The sequence below is a fragment of the Leopardus geoffroyi genome, chromosome C2 (genome assembly GCF_018350155.1).
Source record: "Leopardus geoffroyi isolate Oge1 chromosome C2, O.geoffroyi_Oge1_pat1.0, whole genome shotgun sequence".
Lineage (NCBI taxonomy): Eukaryota > Metazoa > Chordata > Mammalia > Carnivora > Felidae > Leopardus > Leopardus geoffroyi.
In genome coordinates, this window is record NC_059333.1 from 59,242,284 (window position 1) to 59,260,584 (window position 18,301).

General features: G+C 44.9%; 1 protein-coding gene across 1 annotated transcript in view; it reads right to left on the reverse strand.

Annotated features, from left to right (window-relative positions):
• CCDC80 (coiled-coil domain containing 80) overlaps window positions 1-17,819 on the reverse strand; it is a 38,559-nt gene extending 20,740 nt beyond the window's left edge. Inside the window, exons 1-3 of the mRNA XM_045502047.1 lie at window positions 15,021-17,819; window positions 12,684-14,590; window positions 4,349-4,505 (exon numbers count right to left, since the gene is read on the reverse strand). Coding sequence (XP_045358003.1) covers window positions 4,349-4,505; window positions 12,684-14,579 — 2,053 coding nt within the window. The 5' untranslated portion in view covers window positions 14,580-14,590; window positions 15,021-17,819. The remainder of the gene's footprint in view (window positions 1-4,348; window positions 4,506-12,683; window positions 14,591-15,020) is intronic.
• Between the last annotated feature and the right edge of the window lie 482 nt (window positions 17,820-18,301).

Sequence of the window (18,301 nt, forward strand, 5' to 3'; positions counted from 1 at the left end):
TGAAAAAAGCAAAGTCCAGAGTATTATATATACTATATTTTGTACTAAAAGTGTGGAGGGAATACAGATGTTTATATTTATTTGTATTTGCATAAAGAAGCACTAAATTCATAAATAAGGAATCATAAAAATACCTATGGGGCAGAGATCAACAGGGTAAAGGGGTCAGGAATGGGTGTAACATTTGTCTGTGGATACCTTTTTGTGTAGCTTTGACTTTGGAATCCAAAAATCCAATTCTCTTTAAAAAAAACAAATAAAAACAAAAAGTACTTTGATAGAATCATCATCTGTCAACAAACCTACTCCATTTTCAAGGCCCCTCCAATGAATCAACCCACTTTTCGAAATTTTCTGACATTTACACCTTCTCTAATGACTGCAACTGGAAGAGCTAATTCCTCCACCACATTCTCCAAGCACTTGTTTTGTATGGTTGGCTTATCAGGTGCTTTTCACTCCTTGATCATCAGGGGTTGATCTTGACACTGACACACTTGAGAGGCAAGAGGGCAGTGAAATGGAATGACGGACAAGCTGGGGGCAGGCTCCCCTGCCTCGAGGACACAGCGGGATTGATAATCAAAGACGGAATAAACAGAGAGGGATGCCAAGCCAGTATCTGGAAGTGTGATCACTCCCCCAGCCTTGCCTCGCTGCACAAAGTGGCAGGGTCTGAAGAAGGCAGCTGCCAGGCACTGTCACTACTGACGGAAGAAAGGTGGAGTTGGGGCAAAGGGTCAAATTTTCAGGTGCTCCTGAGGAAAAGTGACACTCTACATTGTTATGGAGCCTATGAGGCTTGTCCATAAAGAACAATTCTCTTCAACAGGATCAAAGACAGAAAGAGAATATTAGGCTGAAATGGAGTCTATCACTTTCACCTATCAAAGGTATTCTAGAAATGCACCCATGAATTCTTTATTCATGGGACTATGGAATCACTTTCTTTCCTGTTGTCATGTTCCATCCATGAGCCCATCAACTTCCCCACCTCCTTTCTCATCAATTACCCTTAGAGTCTTCTTCCTTCAAAGGAGGCCATCAAAGAACTTCCTTTGCCCCATAAAAATGTCCGTATGTTCTGGCCCTTAAAATCCGGTGATTGACTATCAGTGTCAAATATTTTTCAGCCCTCTATTCTGCTAAGAAAGAAACATGTTTGCTGTGCTTTCCCCTCAGTTTCTCTTCTCAGTTCTGCAACAAAGTGTCTTAGGCCAGCAACTTCTTCCCATCTGCGCACTTAGTCTGTAATTCCTCCTCTTGACATAGATACAAATTTTTCTACCCAATTGATATTTAAAAAAATTTTTTTTTTCAACGTTTATTTATTTTTGGGACAGAGAGAGACAGAGCATGAACGGGGGAGGGGCAGAGAGAGAGGGAGACACAGAATCGGAAACAGGCTCCAGGCTCTGAGCCATCAGCCCAGAGCCCGACGCGGGGCTCGAACTCACGGACCGCGAGATCGTGACCTGGCTGAAGTCGGATGCTTAACCGACTGCGCCACCCAGGCGCCCCCCCAATTGATATTTTAAATACCACTAACAATTGGGAATGCTTTAATGTACCATGTCTTTCTAAACTCTCATGTATAATATTATCTTGGATGAGAAAACCAGATGGGCTTATCCTGCATTGCAATTTGCTCAGGCATGAGTGACTTTCATTAGGCTAACGACTGAAATCTTAAGGTAAATTTCCTGGAATTTGTGGGTCCATCATTTATAGTTCAAATACACTTAGCAAGATGGACCAGCTGGTGAGTACAGCCCACAGTGTAGTTGGATGTGGGTCTCTGTTTTTGAGGCCCAGTAAAAGTCTGGAAGAGGAGAGACTACTTGATTTATTTTTAAGGAAAGTAAGGCCATCTGATAGATTTCCAGCTGAAAATTGGTCAAGGCTAGAGTTTGGTTCACTGAGCCCATGATGCATGCCAATTCCTGTTTTCCCATGGCTGGCTCCCAGTCTTGGCTGAAAGTTCTACGGCCTTTCCCATAAGGGTAAGCTGGGACATAACACGAGGAGAGAAAGGCCTTCCAGGAATTAAATGAGGAACAAAATAAAAGCCCCCCCCACCCCTCCAGATCAAGTCCAAACTGCCATTCAGTGAGAGGCAAATACCAATGCACAATACCTGATTTCCAATAGGGCAGGGAAAAAAAAACCCTCAGTGGCTCTACAGCTCATATTTAATCCAGATGTCTAAAAAACAGCAGGATTAATGCTAAAAATTTGCCAAGGCAACACCAGATGCTTATAACAGTTGGGACCACATAGAGACTGAAGTAGAACATATAATGATTTTTCCAAACTTCTCTGAAATAAGGAATGAGGTTTCTTTGTGTAAGGGTTGGTGGGCAATACATTTGACACTGGAAACACCTGGTGGAGGAGGCCTTTTATCACCAGCCAGCACCAGCTTCTGCACTAGATTGAATACCTACTTCCTTTCTAGACATCTGGGCTGTGATTAAGCTTACTGGCTCTTGCTACTATTTAAAAATCCAGGAAGCTAATGGTTGAATCTCAGTTAAACACTAAATAGGCGGCTTTGTAGTATTAGTCTTTTGGGCTTTGGTTTTATTACCAGGAGCAGTAATGCACCTTGTGACCTCAAAGGGCAGTCATGAGGGTTCACTGTTAACATTCTGTAATTAGCAGAAAGCAATTACAAGTCCCTTTTCATTATAGGTGCTCTAGTCCCTGTGACAGTTCGTTGATCTCCAGATGCCTGCCAGAAAAAATGGCGGTAATGATGACCACACCATAGTACTTATTATATGGCACATATTTATACACATTATCTTACTAAATCCTCACCATAGCCTGAGAAAGAGATATAATTATTTTCAAGGCCGAGGCTTAGGAAGTAGCTTGCCCAAAGTCACACAACAAATAAGTTGGGACTGTTGGTTTGAACTGGTCTGTTTGACTCTAGACCTTCTGTCGTATCTTCTGTTTGTATGTATGAGTATTGTTGTTTTGGTAAAGGATCTTGTTGTTGTTTTCTCTCCCAAACACACACCGCACAGGGATTAATGTCCATAAACTAATCACCAATCCACAATGATTTATGATGGGACATTGGAAAGGATGGAATTTATTTTCCTTTGGAGCTATCTCAGTGGAAGGTGAGTTAATAAAAAGAGAGAAGGCATACTGAAATTCCATATCTGAATAAATTCTAGAGACCTGCTATACAATATTGTGCCTCTAGTTAAAAACACTATACCGTGCACTTAGAAATTAGTTAAGAAGTTCAGTCTTCTGTTGTGTTTTAACCACAATTTAAAAAATATGATTTAGAAGCCAGACAATATTCAAACCAAATGACATTCTCATGACATAATTATGACTACTATGTGTTCTGTTACATCAAGATCACATGACAGAAAAATCTGTGAGCTAATGTGTTATATATATTGAAGCTAACTGTTAACTAATGGGGAAAATATGTTTTATACTCTTTCAGAGGAAATATATTTTATGAAAAATAGGCAGGATATGCACATGGTAAAATACGAAGGACTTTCATTATAGTTAAAATAAAAACTTTGAGAAGTCGAGAATACATGAAGGGTAAAAGTTTTTTTTTTAAAGATAAAGCCCCAGAGATGTAATAATTATAAAAGAAACTGGGTGGGTCAGATCTGGGGCTTCTGACTTTGTGGCTGAACTACTCACAGTAAGTCTTGCGACATTCCCATGAGAATTGCAAGAAGTGAGACAGCTGCCCAGCACTGAGCTGTGCACCTCCTGAGCCTCACATGCGCCATTAATATGAAAAATTGTGAAAACTCTACATTCAGCCAAATTCTTCTGCTCTCCAAAAGGACTTGGGTGCAGTTCAGTCCACACTTTCAGTGACTTTTCATTTAGCTGAACAGCGTCTCTCAGCCCTCCCCAGTCTTGCCAGAGTCAAGTGCTTCCAAGGGCCTGGCAGGTCCCCATCTGTGAGTGAGTCACCTGCAGCATGAAGGCAGCAGGAAGATCAGATGGTATTAGTCACAGGCAAGAAGACTCCAGATCCAGAAGAAACTGTCTACATACTTTTCTGGCTGCCCCACCACTGTATTACCTCTCACATTTTTCTCTACCTTATTGATCTGCAAACCATAGAATTCTTGCATATTTTTTTTTTCATTTTAAAGTGCCAAAAACCTACACCAGAACCATGTGGAACAGTTAACATAAGTAGGTAGGTAAGCTGACCTTTGTTACGACAAGGAAAGAGCCCTCTGAATATCTGAATTTTCCTCTTAATTTCCCACTGACCTCTCCCATAAAGTTTGTCCCACCTTACGTATGAGAAAAACAATAATGTAATTAAAATGTTTAAGAGAACCTAGCTGGAAGTGGTCGATTTTCATGGTGCTGTTGTTGACAGGGCCAAAGATGGTGATCACGGAGATTTTCCTGGTGGCCATCTTGCAGAAGCTTTCCAGATACTCATCTCGCTGTTGCACATACATGTTGTTCTCAACCTTAGGAGCGGTGATCAGCTAAAGGCAGGCGGAGGCAAGCAAATATTAATTCACAGTGATGGTTGTACACAGAGGCAAAATCCAAAGGGAACATTTGGAATAGAGGGCTGGCAGTGACTGGCACTCAAGTCAACTAAAGCTCTCCCCTGGACACTTAGCATAGTTAGGGCCAAAACAGGCCATTCGGAAAGGCCCTCTTTATTTCAATGGTTCCAGACACCTTAGAGTTTTCTATTCCCACCAGTTATCTTTATCACCAGTCTCCATGTGCCTTAGTTTTCTCATCTGTGAACTCTGCACAGGAATACTTGTTTTGCAAGGCTGTTACGAGCATTACATGAATGCTTGACATGTCATGATTGTTCAATAAATGCTATCTCCTTTCCTTCCTTTTGGTCTTCATAATCCTAATTGGCAGCTCACACATTTGTAAGTTCAGTGGTTTTTACGCTTTTGTGTCATGTCCCATAGGGTTGAGAGAGCTTCATAACCAGGCCTGGGGCACTACGGAACATTCAATGATTCAGTATCTGTAGTAGGCAACTTGCAGAAAGTTTTTAGGATGGCCTTTTCGCCTACGTTTTGTCACACTGGGCCTATACAGAGCTTGTGGCAGACTTCTTTGACATTCGAATCCCCCAACAGGATGGATTTTTACTGTTTCATTTCAGCCTTCTTTCTAATTCAGACCTGGTATTTTTCACCTAACTCCTTGTGTCTTTCAAGCTCACTTTGAACCCCTGAGTTCTGGGGAAAAAAGAGGAAAAATAGAGCAAAAGAAAGAGATGCTGTAGTCAGTGGAGCCATCTGGGACAACATATTTTGTAATTTTGTAGAAAAAGAGGATATCCTTATTTTTAGGGCTCCTGTTGATGCTCTAAGAATGTCTCAATGCTCCTATCTAAGTGGATATAAAAGCTTTTCTGCTTCCTTGATTATTTTTGGAGCCTTTTCCTGAGCCTTCTCCAATTCTACCACATTTTTCATGAGCAGAAACCAGAACTGTATACCTCACTCCACAAGTGAGTGGGCATGGTGGTGTTCACCCTGCCCACTGATGTGAAATTTCATTCTGAGGATGACCAGGTCTTTGTCGAGCTCTTTGACCTCACTACCTCACTAGGCTAGTGTCTGCAGTGAAGGCTGTCTATTGATCTTTTGCTAACTCGTCACTTAGCTTAGAGACCAGCCTCTATGCACATTTCTCGAACTTGACCACATTCAAATTTATCAGCCACTTTTCTTTTTCTCTTTCTTTTTTCTTTTTTTTTGGTATTCCCTTCCCTTTCTTTTTCTTTTATTTTTTCAATATATGAAATTTATTGTCAAATTGGTTTCCATACAACACCCAGTGCTCATCCCAAAAGGTGCCCTCCTCAATACCCATCACCCACCCTCTCCTCCCTCCCACCCTCCATCAGCCCTCAGTTTGTTCTCAGTTTTTAAGAGTCTCTTATGCCTTTATCAGCCACTTTGCTACTTGCCCATCTAAACTTACAAAATATTTCTGAAGTTTGTGACTATTAGCTTGGCATTTTTCAGAAAGGAAGTCACCATGTTGCTAAACCTCTTCCTCACACTTTATCAAAATGGTTACTAAATCTGCTCCCAGCTTGATATTGGTATTTATCTTTCTCTGTCACAGATGTGTTAATTGTTGCCTGTAGGCTTTCCCTTTTAAAGATTCCCTGTGCCTGCCAAATTCTATCACTCGTGGATATCAAAATGTGTTCAATAACACTTTTGAGTGGAACATTAACAAAGATTTTTCTGGGATGAAATTTTTTTTCCCCTCAGGTTGTTATTTACTTTAAGTAGTCATGATTTTGTTTATTTTTTATTTCATGTTTATATGCCTGTTCAGACGGACAGGGTTGGGTAGAAAATGCTTATTTTAGAAATGTAATTTCCCAAGAGGAAAAACAGTATTTCCCCAAATGTATTCCTTGATTCATACTCAGCTTTAAAAAAGATTTAAAGTGGCTATAAAAAATACACGGTGATGATATTTTTGCTTTGTTTGTTAGTTTTTAATTAGCTTTATGATATTTGAAAGCATTTCTTCAGCTTTGGTGGTGGCCCAAATCTTGGAGTTTTATTTTCAGTTGGTATGTTTTAGGTTTTTCTTTCTGGCCATTCTTTGCTCACAAACACACTATTTTATTTATTTATTTATTTATTATTTTTTTTTATTTATTTTTTTTAAAGTTTTTTATTTATTTTTTGGGGGACAGAGAGAGACAGAGCATGAACGGGGGAGAGGCAGAGAGAGAGGGAGACACAGAATCGGAAACAGGCTCCAGGCTCTGAGCCATCAGCCCAGAGCCTGACGCGGGGCTCGAACTCACGGACCGCGAGATCGTGACCTGGCTGAAGTCGGACGCTTAACCGACTGCGCCACCCAGGCGCCCCTACAAACACACTATTTTAAAATAAATGAATGTTTACGTGAAAACACAAAACCGTCAAAAACAAGGGTAAGTTCTACTGGTAATGATCTTGGATTCCTTTTTCTATATTTAGAATATATTTAGAGGAGTGCCCATGTGCTAGATGACTGATAGTTACCTGCCACTGTAACTTCAAATCCATACATTTCATTCTTGACATATTTTGCCATGAGCCATTACAGTCTGTGATATGACATGACATAACATGACAGGATTTCCAGATTCCTCAAAACTACTTCTTGTCCCTTTGTCCTTCTTGTCATAACTGGGGTTTGCAGACAATATAGAATTTCGTACAGAACCTCATCCTCCCCTGCCTGGCAGTTTTTCTGGGTACCTCTGAACACCATACCCTGAGGCCATTGGATACCCAGTGGGAATCCAACAGAAGTAAATAAAGAGCCCTGATGTTTATTTGCATCTCAGGACCTATGCCCAGGGATGCCTTAACCCACCAGTGAGGTGACATTTATTTTGCATGACTCATTTCCTCCCTCCTTCGGCAACCTGGCCCCAGGCTCTCTCTTGCTAACCTTTCCTCCTATTCCTCCCTTACGTGACCTCTTCACTCTTCAGCCAGACTGCTCTCAATGGTGAAATGAAAGGAATCTGGGCAGAGTGGCACAGAGAAAGGGTGTCTGCAGCCAAAGGGGAGGGCCTGAATTTTCTCCTAGTTCAACCATTGGCTACCTTGCAGCCTCAAAAAGACCACTTAAACCTTATGAACCTTAGCTTTTGCATCTTTATAACAGAACAACTCTGCCACTCATCAAGTAGTGAAAATCAAGAAAAAAATTATATCTATCTATCTATCTATCTATCTATCTATCTATCTATCATCTATCTACAGGCTGTGTGCACACAAACACCATACGTGTATGTTGCCTCTGAAGAGTTCACTCTCATTCCTTCCTCTGCCTTGGCCCCTATCACTCTTTCCTCCCAGAAAGCTCTCCCCTCCCCTCCCCCTTATCCACATCTCACGTAGTCTTCAAATGCAAGATCCTTCTTAATGCCTTTACTGGCCCACAATGGCCACTTTCTTCTTTTAATTGCCCTTCAGATGCAGGCCCACATTTCTCGGGTCCCACAGATCACTCCAGCCAGAGGAGAGGAAGTGGTCCCGTGCTGAGGAATGTCTAGATGCAGCCTGCAAACCAGCTGATAAAGACACTCCTCCCCACCCCCCCATTTAATCTGCTCCTCGAGTTTGCATCAGAGGAGGCTGATCATGTGAACATATTTCGGTGATTCTTTCTCTGTATACTGACACCTCCAGCCCATTCACTGTTCAGTTCGGCAGTATTTCCAACGGTATTTAAAATGGTAACTGTGTCCAGTCCCCTCTTCCTAAAAAGAGCATCCTAGAACTTTTTGGTAAACATTATTGTCTGACACTTGCCCTCTTTCCAGTTTGGTGGTGATAAATCAGGGCATGTGTCATGAATAGAGAATTGTGTTGTGTTCTTTTTTACATTTCTGTTCCAACTGGTGTGTTGGCACAAGGAGCCTCAGAATGTCATGAAGCCAGTTTGCATAAGTAAAGGGAGCAAACAGGAATGGGAGGATGCCAGAGGGAAGATATTTTAAGTCTCAGCTTCTTCTAAGTGCTGCGTTAGGATCAAAACACGAGATTTTTACAGGATTCTGAAAAATGACATTCAAGCTAGTCGTCTCAGTAAAGCAGAGCTTTGTATCCCTTTCTAAAATTAAACCAAATAAGTGGCTTGTTGTCCCAATACCCAGATTTCTGAGGTAAGGCTAAAAGTGTGAACCCAGTTGCATTAGAAGAGATTCAGTCTCCAAAGAGTACTTAAACTTGATCTCGAGTCTATGCAGTCCCACAATATGAGGCCTCTTGCTAATTGACAAGTAGGGACATCTCGGGGCACAAAGTGGTGGCTTTAGAGCTTGGCTCCACATAGTTCCAATGTTTTCGTGATAAAAGGCTTAACTGTGTTCTTACGTTGTCAATCCCAAACTGACACCAACCGGTCTGAGGGATTAGGTTAACAGGGATTCAGTCTATTGTTCTCCACTGACTGAGGGCCAGGAAAGCCAGAGAGCTGAGGTGCAGAGAATTGCCTGGGTATTAAAGGCGGAAACTCTACATTGTTGCTTAGCAAAAAAAAAAAATGTTGACAATTGATATACCTGGCCGTTTCCCTGAGTAATTTAAGGTTGAAAGTGAATTTTAAAACATCTGTATTGATTAACAGGATGAATCCTTAGTTTCCCCCTCACTTTACTGCTTATGTCCACTAGAAGCTCACACCCATAGGAAGGCAGAATAGAGGGAGAGGCTGGAATGTGAGCTTTAAAATCAAACAGGCCCGGGTGCCTGGGTGGCTCAGTCAGTCAAGCATCCAACTTTGGCTCGGGTCAAGATCTCACAGTTGGTGGGTTTGAGCCCCGCAACCAGCTCTGTGCTGACAGTGCGGAGCCTGCTTGATTTTTTTTTCTCCCTCTCTCTCTCTGCCCCTCCCTGACTCATGCTTTTTGTCTCTCTCTCAAAATAAATAAATAAACTTAAGAAAAATCAAACAGACCCGAGTTCTAACTCTGACTCTGCCACATATTAGCTGCACACCTTGGGAAACTTCTCAACCTCTCTGAGCTTTTCTTGGCTGTATGGTAGAGTTAATCAGTCCTTTCTCATGGGGTTGTTGTGAAAATTAAACCACACGGTTTTGGTGAAGCACCTTACGTTGCCAAAGGATGTGCCCTTTTCTGTTCACAGGCTGACAGGCAGGGGCTTGGAAGCACTGCCCTCTGGCCTCAGAGTAGGAAACCTGTTTTTACTTGCAGCTCCTTTGAAGGTCCCTACTATGATGTTCACTCATACCACTGCAGCCACTGTTTCTCTAAAAAATTGGATAAGGAGTGATTACATGATGTTTTCACATCTAAAGAATGATATAAATAAGTGTAAAAGCACTAGGGCTTTATGATAAATTGTACTTGGGCACCAGGTTACGGAAAAACTGGAAAGATGAGCTCAAAGTCCTGCGTGATTTCTGGGAGTGACACCTTATTTCAGTCCGAGCACACTGGGTTAGGTTGAGGCCAGTTGGAGGTACATGTTGTCAGCCGTCTTTAACAACTCAGAGCGTGCTGAGCCTTAGTGAATATTAATTGAATCACTGAACCTCCCGAGTAACATCGGCGTGTCGAATGGGAAAAATGAGTAGAAAAAGACAAATGGCACCAACAAGCCCTTTCGCCCAGAAACACAAGTCTCCTCTCTGCCTGGTGAAATGGAATTTCTTTTCTCTCCATCTTTTGCTATTTTGTCACGTTTATTTCATCTTGTCTTTTCTCGCCCATTCCTATTTTAGATATTAGCTCTTCAGAACACACATTTCTGATAGGATCATCAGCTGGGCACATGTGGGATGGCAAGATTGAACTGCCTCCTCTTGCTACTTTCTTTCTAATAACAAACCTGGTTCGTTCACCAGCCCCAAAGAGCAACACTGCCCTGAGCAATCCCAGCTGGTTTCTGTTTTGCCTCACATGACATCAGCAGAAACTGTCGCTTGATTTTCATTTGCTAGAAATTTATGATCAGGGATACTGTTTAAAGCAGAAAATAGCCAGCTGGACTTTCAAATCCCTGACTAAGGGAGTAGAGAGAAAGGGGGAGAAATGAAAGGCATGACTAATATCAGGGATAGAGTATGAAAACCTCTTTCTTTTGACTCAGAAACCAGGGGCAATGGCAGTATTTGCCAGCCGGGTGCACAATTACAATCCTGACATTTTACCCAGGATTATTTCTCCCCTGCTTGAACCCTGCCCACGAGGAACACTTCGCCTGCCCTGTTGGCTAAATGGCCAGGGTTGGGTGATGTGCTTTCACAGGCTGGACTAAGTGCTGTGTACTCAGGAGGAGCACACGACCAATGCTTGCCCACACCCCAAAGACAGCAGTTGACTCCCTTGGGTTCTCTAATAAACATTTAAGTACCAGGTAAACTCTTCTCTGAAATAGCGATTCTTTTGGATCTGACTAAAATATTCTCACTTAAATTTATGTCCTCTGAAAATAACCAAGTAGCTGTTAAAGTACTCTAGCAGACAGCATATCCTCTACTAACTAATTTATATACCTTAAAGCTCAGTTAAAAATGAGTAAAATATACCAAAAAAAAAAAAAAACCACATAACAACACACATACACACACCACACAAACCTGTACAATCAATGAAAACTTACGTTTTGTTCTAATACATAGGTACACTACTGTGGAACAGCTAAGACAATTTTGGGACATGTCTCGCCCATGATAAACACCACCAGGGACTCTGCTCAAATGCATATTTCAACTTTTTTGAAACCACTAAAGATGAATGGACACCAGAGTCCCGCTGCTCAGATTCTTAATCCATTAATGACCAATTAATCCATCATTAGTCTGGAAAAACTAAAAGCCCCTTTGAGAGATGCCTTGAGAGAAGAGTGCCTGTCTCCTCTGGTGGGGATAATGCAAGGTGCAGAGTCACCTTGTGCCTTCGGTAGGACAGATGCTGTCCTCAGTGGCATGAGAGGTCTCCTTTCCACCCATGTATCTGAAAAAACTCATCCCTGACCCACATTGCCCAACATTAATTTCTGATCCTTTTCTCTGAAGTGATTGTATGGTACCTTCTCCTCCTTGACAGCCTGGAGTAAAATGACAGTATTAAGAAAGGGTAGAAATCTTGGAAGGGCCCCGAAAGAAGGGGCAAGGAGACATGGAGAGGGGAAGGAGCCATTCTCACATGGCTGATGACAACTGCCCTTACATTTAGGATGGGATTCATTTCTGTCCAAAGGCTTCCTTGGATTTGACTAGATTCTTTTATCATTCTTTGGATGGAGGCAAGTAATGGCCAAAAGAGAGAGCTCCTGAGATGGACCTACAGCTTGCTCAACATCAGTGGCTTCAGAAACACCCACAAAGTAGGAGAAAGAGCTGCTTGTCTCCTTACACACACACACACACACACACACACACACACACACACACATTCATTGGACAGGGGCTCAGGAGAAACTGACATCTATCCCTAGGGTATTGGAAATTGGAACAATCAACCCAGTTCCTCACACTCTACCTTTTTGGCCTCTTACTGGAAGCTGGGCAGTGACGAGGGAGGCAATCTTTAAGGGAAGAAGACTTCAGCTGGTTTTAAAGTATTTGTGAGGGTCACACCAACAAGGACCCTCCCCCACTCCCAGTCACACTCACTCCCCACCCAGGCTGCCTTACTTTCCTTTTTGAGGCTTCCATGTGTTGATACAGACCTAATTAGGGGGAAAAGGAAAAACTTTACCAATTCCCCACACACATGTGTCTAGTTCCTAAGCTCATGAAGAGATAAGTCCTTTTCCTAAGTTGTCACCAGAGTCAAAGCATGCCATTTTAGGAACTATACCCAGAACTATCCCTTGAGAGAGAGCTAAGTGTGGGAGGTGGGCACTGACAGGTTTGGAAGAAGCTGAGCATAGGTGCCTCCCCAGGCACAAGGTCTGAGGTCCTCTGGCCATTGAGTCTGGACGTTAGGGCCAGGAATCTGTGTGGACAGAGGTTCACAGAGCACCGGCCTGGCCACCCTCTCTTGGCACACCTCCTGATCTTCTCCACACCGCCTGGGTTCAGCCACAGCCCGCCGTCTAGCAACATGATTTTGGAAAAATAACAAAGCAAACATTAACGTGCCCTGCTTCGGCCCACAGAACACTGCTGGGGAGATTACTTACAAGAAGTCGTCGCTTGCCTTCAAAGGACCCCAGCAGATCGGTCACGGACTTCCTGGGACTCTGAGCGAAGTGTTTTGTGGTGGGTTTCAGGTAGCCATCCTGCTCTGTTTTCCCTGCTTTTTTCTTCTTGCTCTTCTCTTTCTCCTGCCGGCTCTTTTTCTCAGCCTTATCCTTCTTCACTTGCTTTTCACTCTTGAGTAACTTGTCTGTTTTCTCGTTTTTCACCTTTTTTTTCTTCTCCTTCTCAGGTTTCTCCAGCTTTTCGTGCTTTTTGGATTCCTTTGCTTTCTGGGGGGGAATATTCCCCACCTGCAACTCGTCCTCCAGCTGAGAGGCAGTTGGCCTGCTGAGGTCGTATTTACTCTCATACTCATTGCTAAGGATTTTGTCCTGGACTTTCTTTTTGGGAGGTTTCCCCTTCGCTGGCTTGTGAGGACCTGGCACCACGTTTGGGTCCCGGTGGCCGTGCTCCCGCCGGTCGGTGCGGTTGTCCCGGAGACGGCCTGCGCCTGCCCGCGTGCTGTGCTCCGAGGCGGTGGTGGGAGGGGCAGCCGTGAAGCTCTCCAAGCTGGTGGCCTTGCTGGGCCTCCTGGTGGCCTGCAGCCTCTCCCTGTGCTGCTCCTTCCTGGGCTGGGGGTAGAGATTCTCCGAGGCCCCGGGCTCCCTGGCCGTGGCCACCTCAGCAGTTGCTGGGGGTCGGTGGGCGTCCGAGGAGGGGTGCGCCCTGGGGGTCCAGGGCCTCTGGGTGGTGGGAAAGGCCGTGGTGGTTGTCGGTCTTGCAGCCGCGGTGACCACCCGAGAGGTGGCCCGGGTCACTGTTGGCACTGCAGCAGGAGACAGGGTGGTGGCGGCCCTTGGGGTTGGAGGAGCGGGGGGAGCAGCGGCCGTGGCGGTGGCCGGCTTCCTGAGCACCTTCCCCCGAGTCTCTCTGGTCGGCGGGACTTGTGCTCGCCTCTGGTCTTCTTTTCTCTTCTCACCGCTCAGGCCTGGCCTTCCGGCTCCTCCACCATGGTTCCCCTCCTCCACCACCTGGCCCTCTACCCCAGACGCCTTACATTTTTGGACAAAACCCTTCTGCCTGATTTTCTCTATCCGGCGGATGGGGCCCTGGTCGATGATCTCATACAGGGCCTCCAGCCTGACCGGATACGGGTAGCGCTCCTCCACCTGCAGCGTCTTCTTCAACAGCACCATGCCGAACTTGCCCTTCTCCAGCTTCAAGAAGCTCATGAGCTTTGGGACGAGGTTGGGGTCCAGGGGCTGCTCCAGGACGCGGCCCTCGCTGGTGATCCTGCGCACCTTGCCTCCTTCCTCGCCGGCCTGGTGGAACAGCACGATCTGCTGGATGTGCCTCTCGGCCAGCTCGCAGTACACATCGTCCTTCAGGAGGCTCATCATCAGGCGGTAGTAGCCTTCCGAGGCGTGCGGCGCCGAGATGACCCACACCCTGTTCTTCCCTGCGAAGCTGGCGAGGATGTTGGGAGAGCTGGACCCAGAGGGGAAGCGCAACACTCTGGAACGGGCTGAGGACCCCTCATCTCGGATCATGTCACGCGGGGAGCTCGGGGCTCCTGGTCTCTGCTTCGGTCTCGCCGGGGCTCCACTGCCGCGCGGCCGGGCTGGCGGGGCTGTTGCGGGGGCCACCCTCAACACCGGCACACTCCTCCTTCTTTGGAGAGGCGGAAGCTTTGGTTCTTCCACAGTGGTTCTCTCAAGTCCCTGAGCCTTCCCTGTGTGCCTCAGAAGCCGAGCTGGCCTTCTGTGGACGGGGGAGACCAGGGGCACCTTCCGCCCTCCGTGGCTCCCTCTATGCATGGCATGGAGGTGGGGTTCTGATCCGCACACCAGCCACATTGCCAGCAGCATGGTAACACTGAGTCCCATTCTCCATGTCATTGTGCAATCCACTTCGAAAGGCAGCGGGGTCAAAAGACAGAGAGGGGGGAGGGGGAGTGAAAAAAAAAAAAAAAGAAAGAAAGAAAAGAAAATCATTTAATTGCAAACAGAACTGGGCATTTTTCTCTTTATCTTGGCCAAGGGGTGGGGGAAGGGATGGTGAGAGAAGAAGGAGGTCAGTGAATGGAAAATAGGATGAGATCCTGTTGCTTTTAAACCCCTGCAATTTGTTAGTGCTTAACAGAGACAGTTCCATTAAGCAGGAAACCCAGCTCAGTTCCCCCATTCAGCCTGCGTGCACCGTTTCCACGGGCTCTCTGATGCTCCAGAGAAAAGGCACACTGAGCACGTTAATGATGACAACATTCCTATTTCATTTCTTCAAATAAGCAACAAAGAAACAAACAAACACACCAAAGACAGAAAAGATTACACACTTACACGGTGGCTCATGGAGATGGAATGCAGAGGATTTAAAAGGCAATCTGAAGTGTGGTCCCAGGACAGTTTTCTAGATGAAATACTTTTCCTCCCAAGCCTCTTTCTCCTTTGCAGGCTGAGCGGTACAAAGGGGGGTGTGCTGCAACTCCAGCTCCCAAAGGCGCCACCGACCCACAGCCTGTCCTGACCTGAGGGCTGAGCTGCTTTCTTCTTTCCTCTGGCTGTCTTTTCACCTTCTTGACAAGTAGGATGAGGTGAAAGGAGCTGTCCTTGTAAGTCTTTGCTTCTCCATTTGTCTGTAGTTTCTGCTCGGTCTTGTGTGTCTGTGTGTGTCAGCCTCCTGTGCCGACAACACAGGGCGCCCCTGGAAGTGGAGTCCCAGCTAGTCCTGAATCTTGCTCTCTCTTTAGAGTTCCAGGATCCTTCTTATCACCCTTTCCCCCACAGTCTGGCTTAGTCCCTTTGTTTCCAAGCGTAAAAGCACTGGGATTAATATGTTTTCCAGGCTGAGGGAAAACACAGGAATGTGATGTTGAAAAAGACTTTTTTTTCTTTTCCTGCGCTTCTCTCCTCCCTTTATTTCTCCCCACCTTTTTTTTTTTTTTTTTTTTTTTCCTCCTCTTTTCCTTCTCCTTTTTCTTCTTCCTCTTGCCTGGACTCGGTCCCAGAAATGCCAGGACAACCTCAGTTTTGATCCAAACCAAACTCAAACAACAGCAGCCGCTGGAAATCAAGGAAACTTCACTAAGAATTTAACAGATCAGCAAAACACCACCTCCTTCTCACTTCAGCACGTTGAGAGTGGACTCTCGGTGGGGAAGGGGAGGGCTGCTCTTTGGGGTGGGGGAGAGTTTTGAAACACTACCCATCATCATAAATCACTTTAGAATAGGATGGCTGAGGACTTAACCCCTTCCTTGCCAGGAAGGATAGTTTCCCTTCCTGTCTGTACTCACATTGTACTTTGGAAAGGGAAAATTCTCAGATTTCTGCATCTGGCTGCTTGGCTTTCCTAGAGACAGATACTCGTTTGGCTCAGGGTGCTAGGCGGCACATCCACAGACAGTATATATATATATTTATAGTTCCATGTGTATATTTTTATCTCTTTCTCCCTGTTTCATGTGTTTAGTTTGAGGTTGGAAAAGCCCGTGGAAAACATGACTGGGTTGTTTTTATTTTATGCTAATTGGGGATCATATTACTGAGTTCTTGTTCCTAGTTTTCTCTTTGGCATGGAAGGAAGCTGGTAAAAGGTTAGAAATGTAAGCAATGGCTGCTGTTCTCCTGAGATTGTGATTGGTCATTACATCAGGAGAAGGGCATTATGATCTCTAGTTCTGGGCTCTGGCTAGAGACGCTAGGCTAAGAGAGAGCTTCCTCAGAGAACATGATCGTGTGTCTGGGGGCTTGGGGGGGTGTAGTGCAGTATTGTGCTCCCAGAGGCTTCTGCTGTCTGGAGGGTTTTAGGCAATCCTTAGAAGTTGTCATATCAGGTTCCAAAGGAGAGACTGAGACAGCTCTGTGCATCCACCTCCTGGACCTGCCAGGGGGATTTAGCTCTTGGTGGTGAGAGAAGGTGCCTCGGAGTATACAGATATTTAGCCCAGTCTCTGAAAGAGCACCATTCAATCGGGATTAACGGCCATAGACAGTGGTGAACCAGGATTCTCGGAAGACTCCTTCAAGCTAGGTCGTGTTAATGGTTACCCTCACTGGTTCCTAATTGCCACCCCCTTGATCAGTCCCATCTCCGACTGGTCACATTTACCTTTCCTTCACACAAACTCCCAGCACTGAATTAAAGACCCGTAGGGAGTTGAATGTGGGGTTCTCAGCCCACAGCTTCAAGACCAAGGTGTGCCAAGAGGGAAGGCTCTCCTGTGAAGCCCTTTCTGACACTCGTGAATACACTAACAAAGGTGAACTTCAGACAGAGACTCTGTATCTACTGGGGTCGGGGAAGACTCCCCCTTTCATGAGATTCACCTGTTAAGTTGATCACATAAATGCCTCTGCTAAGTTGGAAGTCCTAGATGTTATTTTCTTTCTTACATCATAATGTGTTCCACATCTATCCCTTACTGAGCTTTCTTCTTTCCTTCTCTTTTACTTTTGTCTTTTCCCTACTCATAACACTACCATTTATTGTGCATTTTCACATGCATCCCTGGGCCTGGTGCTTTTGTATCTTCCTTTATCTAACCCTTATAGCATCCCTACAAGGTAGGGGGGATGACCCCCATTTTACAGATGAACAAATTGAAGCTTAGTAAGTTTAAATAAATTTCTCAACATCGCACGAACGGTAAGTGGTAGCTCTGAAATTTGAACCCAGATTTAGAACTATCTACCCAGCATTATGCTATCCTGTCTCCCTCTTTCATTTTCTCCCCATGCTTTCTCTTTTTTCCTCTTCCTTCCTTTTTGTGTTTCTCATATTCAGAGAGAAGTATTATTTGTTTTCTCAGCCAGAGTACTTATAATTTTAGAGTGCTACTTTCTGGAATAACTAACAGTACTTCTTGACTTTCTTAATAGGTTCTCAAAGTCTTTTATCCTCTTTCTTAAACATCCCATGCCTTTAAGCAACCTCCTAACGATGTGTACCACATTTGCCCCCTGTGCACTGGTAAAGTTGAAATACGGTCAGTTTTGCCATGGGGAATTGACCCAGAGGGGAAGCCAGCCCAACCCTGAGCTGTGTGTGTGTGTCTTCGTGGGGCTTTCTTCCCTTCTGTGAGCTCCACTAGATGGCGCGCGAACCACGTAGGCGGAGGAGGACCGATTCCGTGCCTCTCCCAAGCTATCTGCCCCCCACCTTCCCGCACAGACGTACTGCCAGAGTGGGGCTTCTCCTGCCTGTTAGGAAGTTTTCAACCTCAATACCTAAAGCCTTCCCTGAGACCTTAAGAGTCCAGGGAGCACATACTTAATAAAAGCAATTAGGAAACAAGTGAGAATCCACAGCTTTCTGGAGAATCGTGTACTGATACATGGTTTGCAAAGATTCTCAATTTCTAGTCCAAGATTTAAGAGCTCTGTATTAAAAAGTCTTCCACGGAGATATTTCCATTTTTCTATAACCTAAAAAAAACAGTGACCCATTAACTGAGAAGAGAGATTTGAAAGAGATGGATGCTGAGGCAGACGGGGTTGTAAAAGGAATACAAGTTTAAAGTGGACTTTAGAAATGCTAGTTTGGGAATTCACTGTGTTGAAACTGCCTGACACCCGTTGCACAGTAATTTGGAGGGAGGAAAGGAAATGAATGAGCAAAA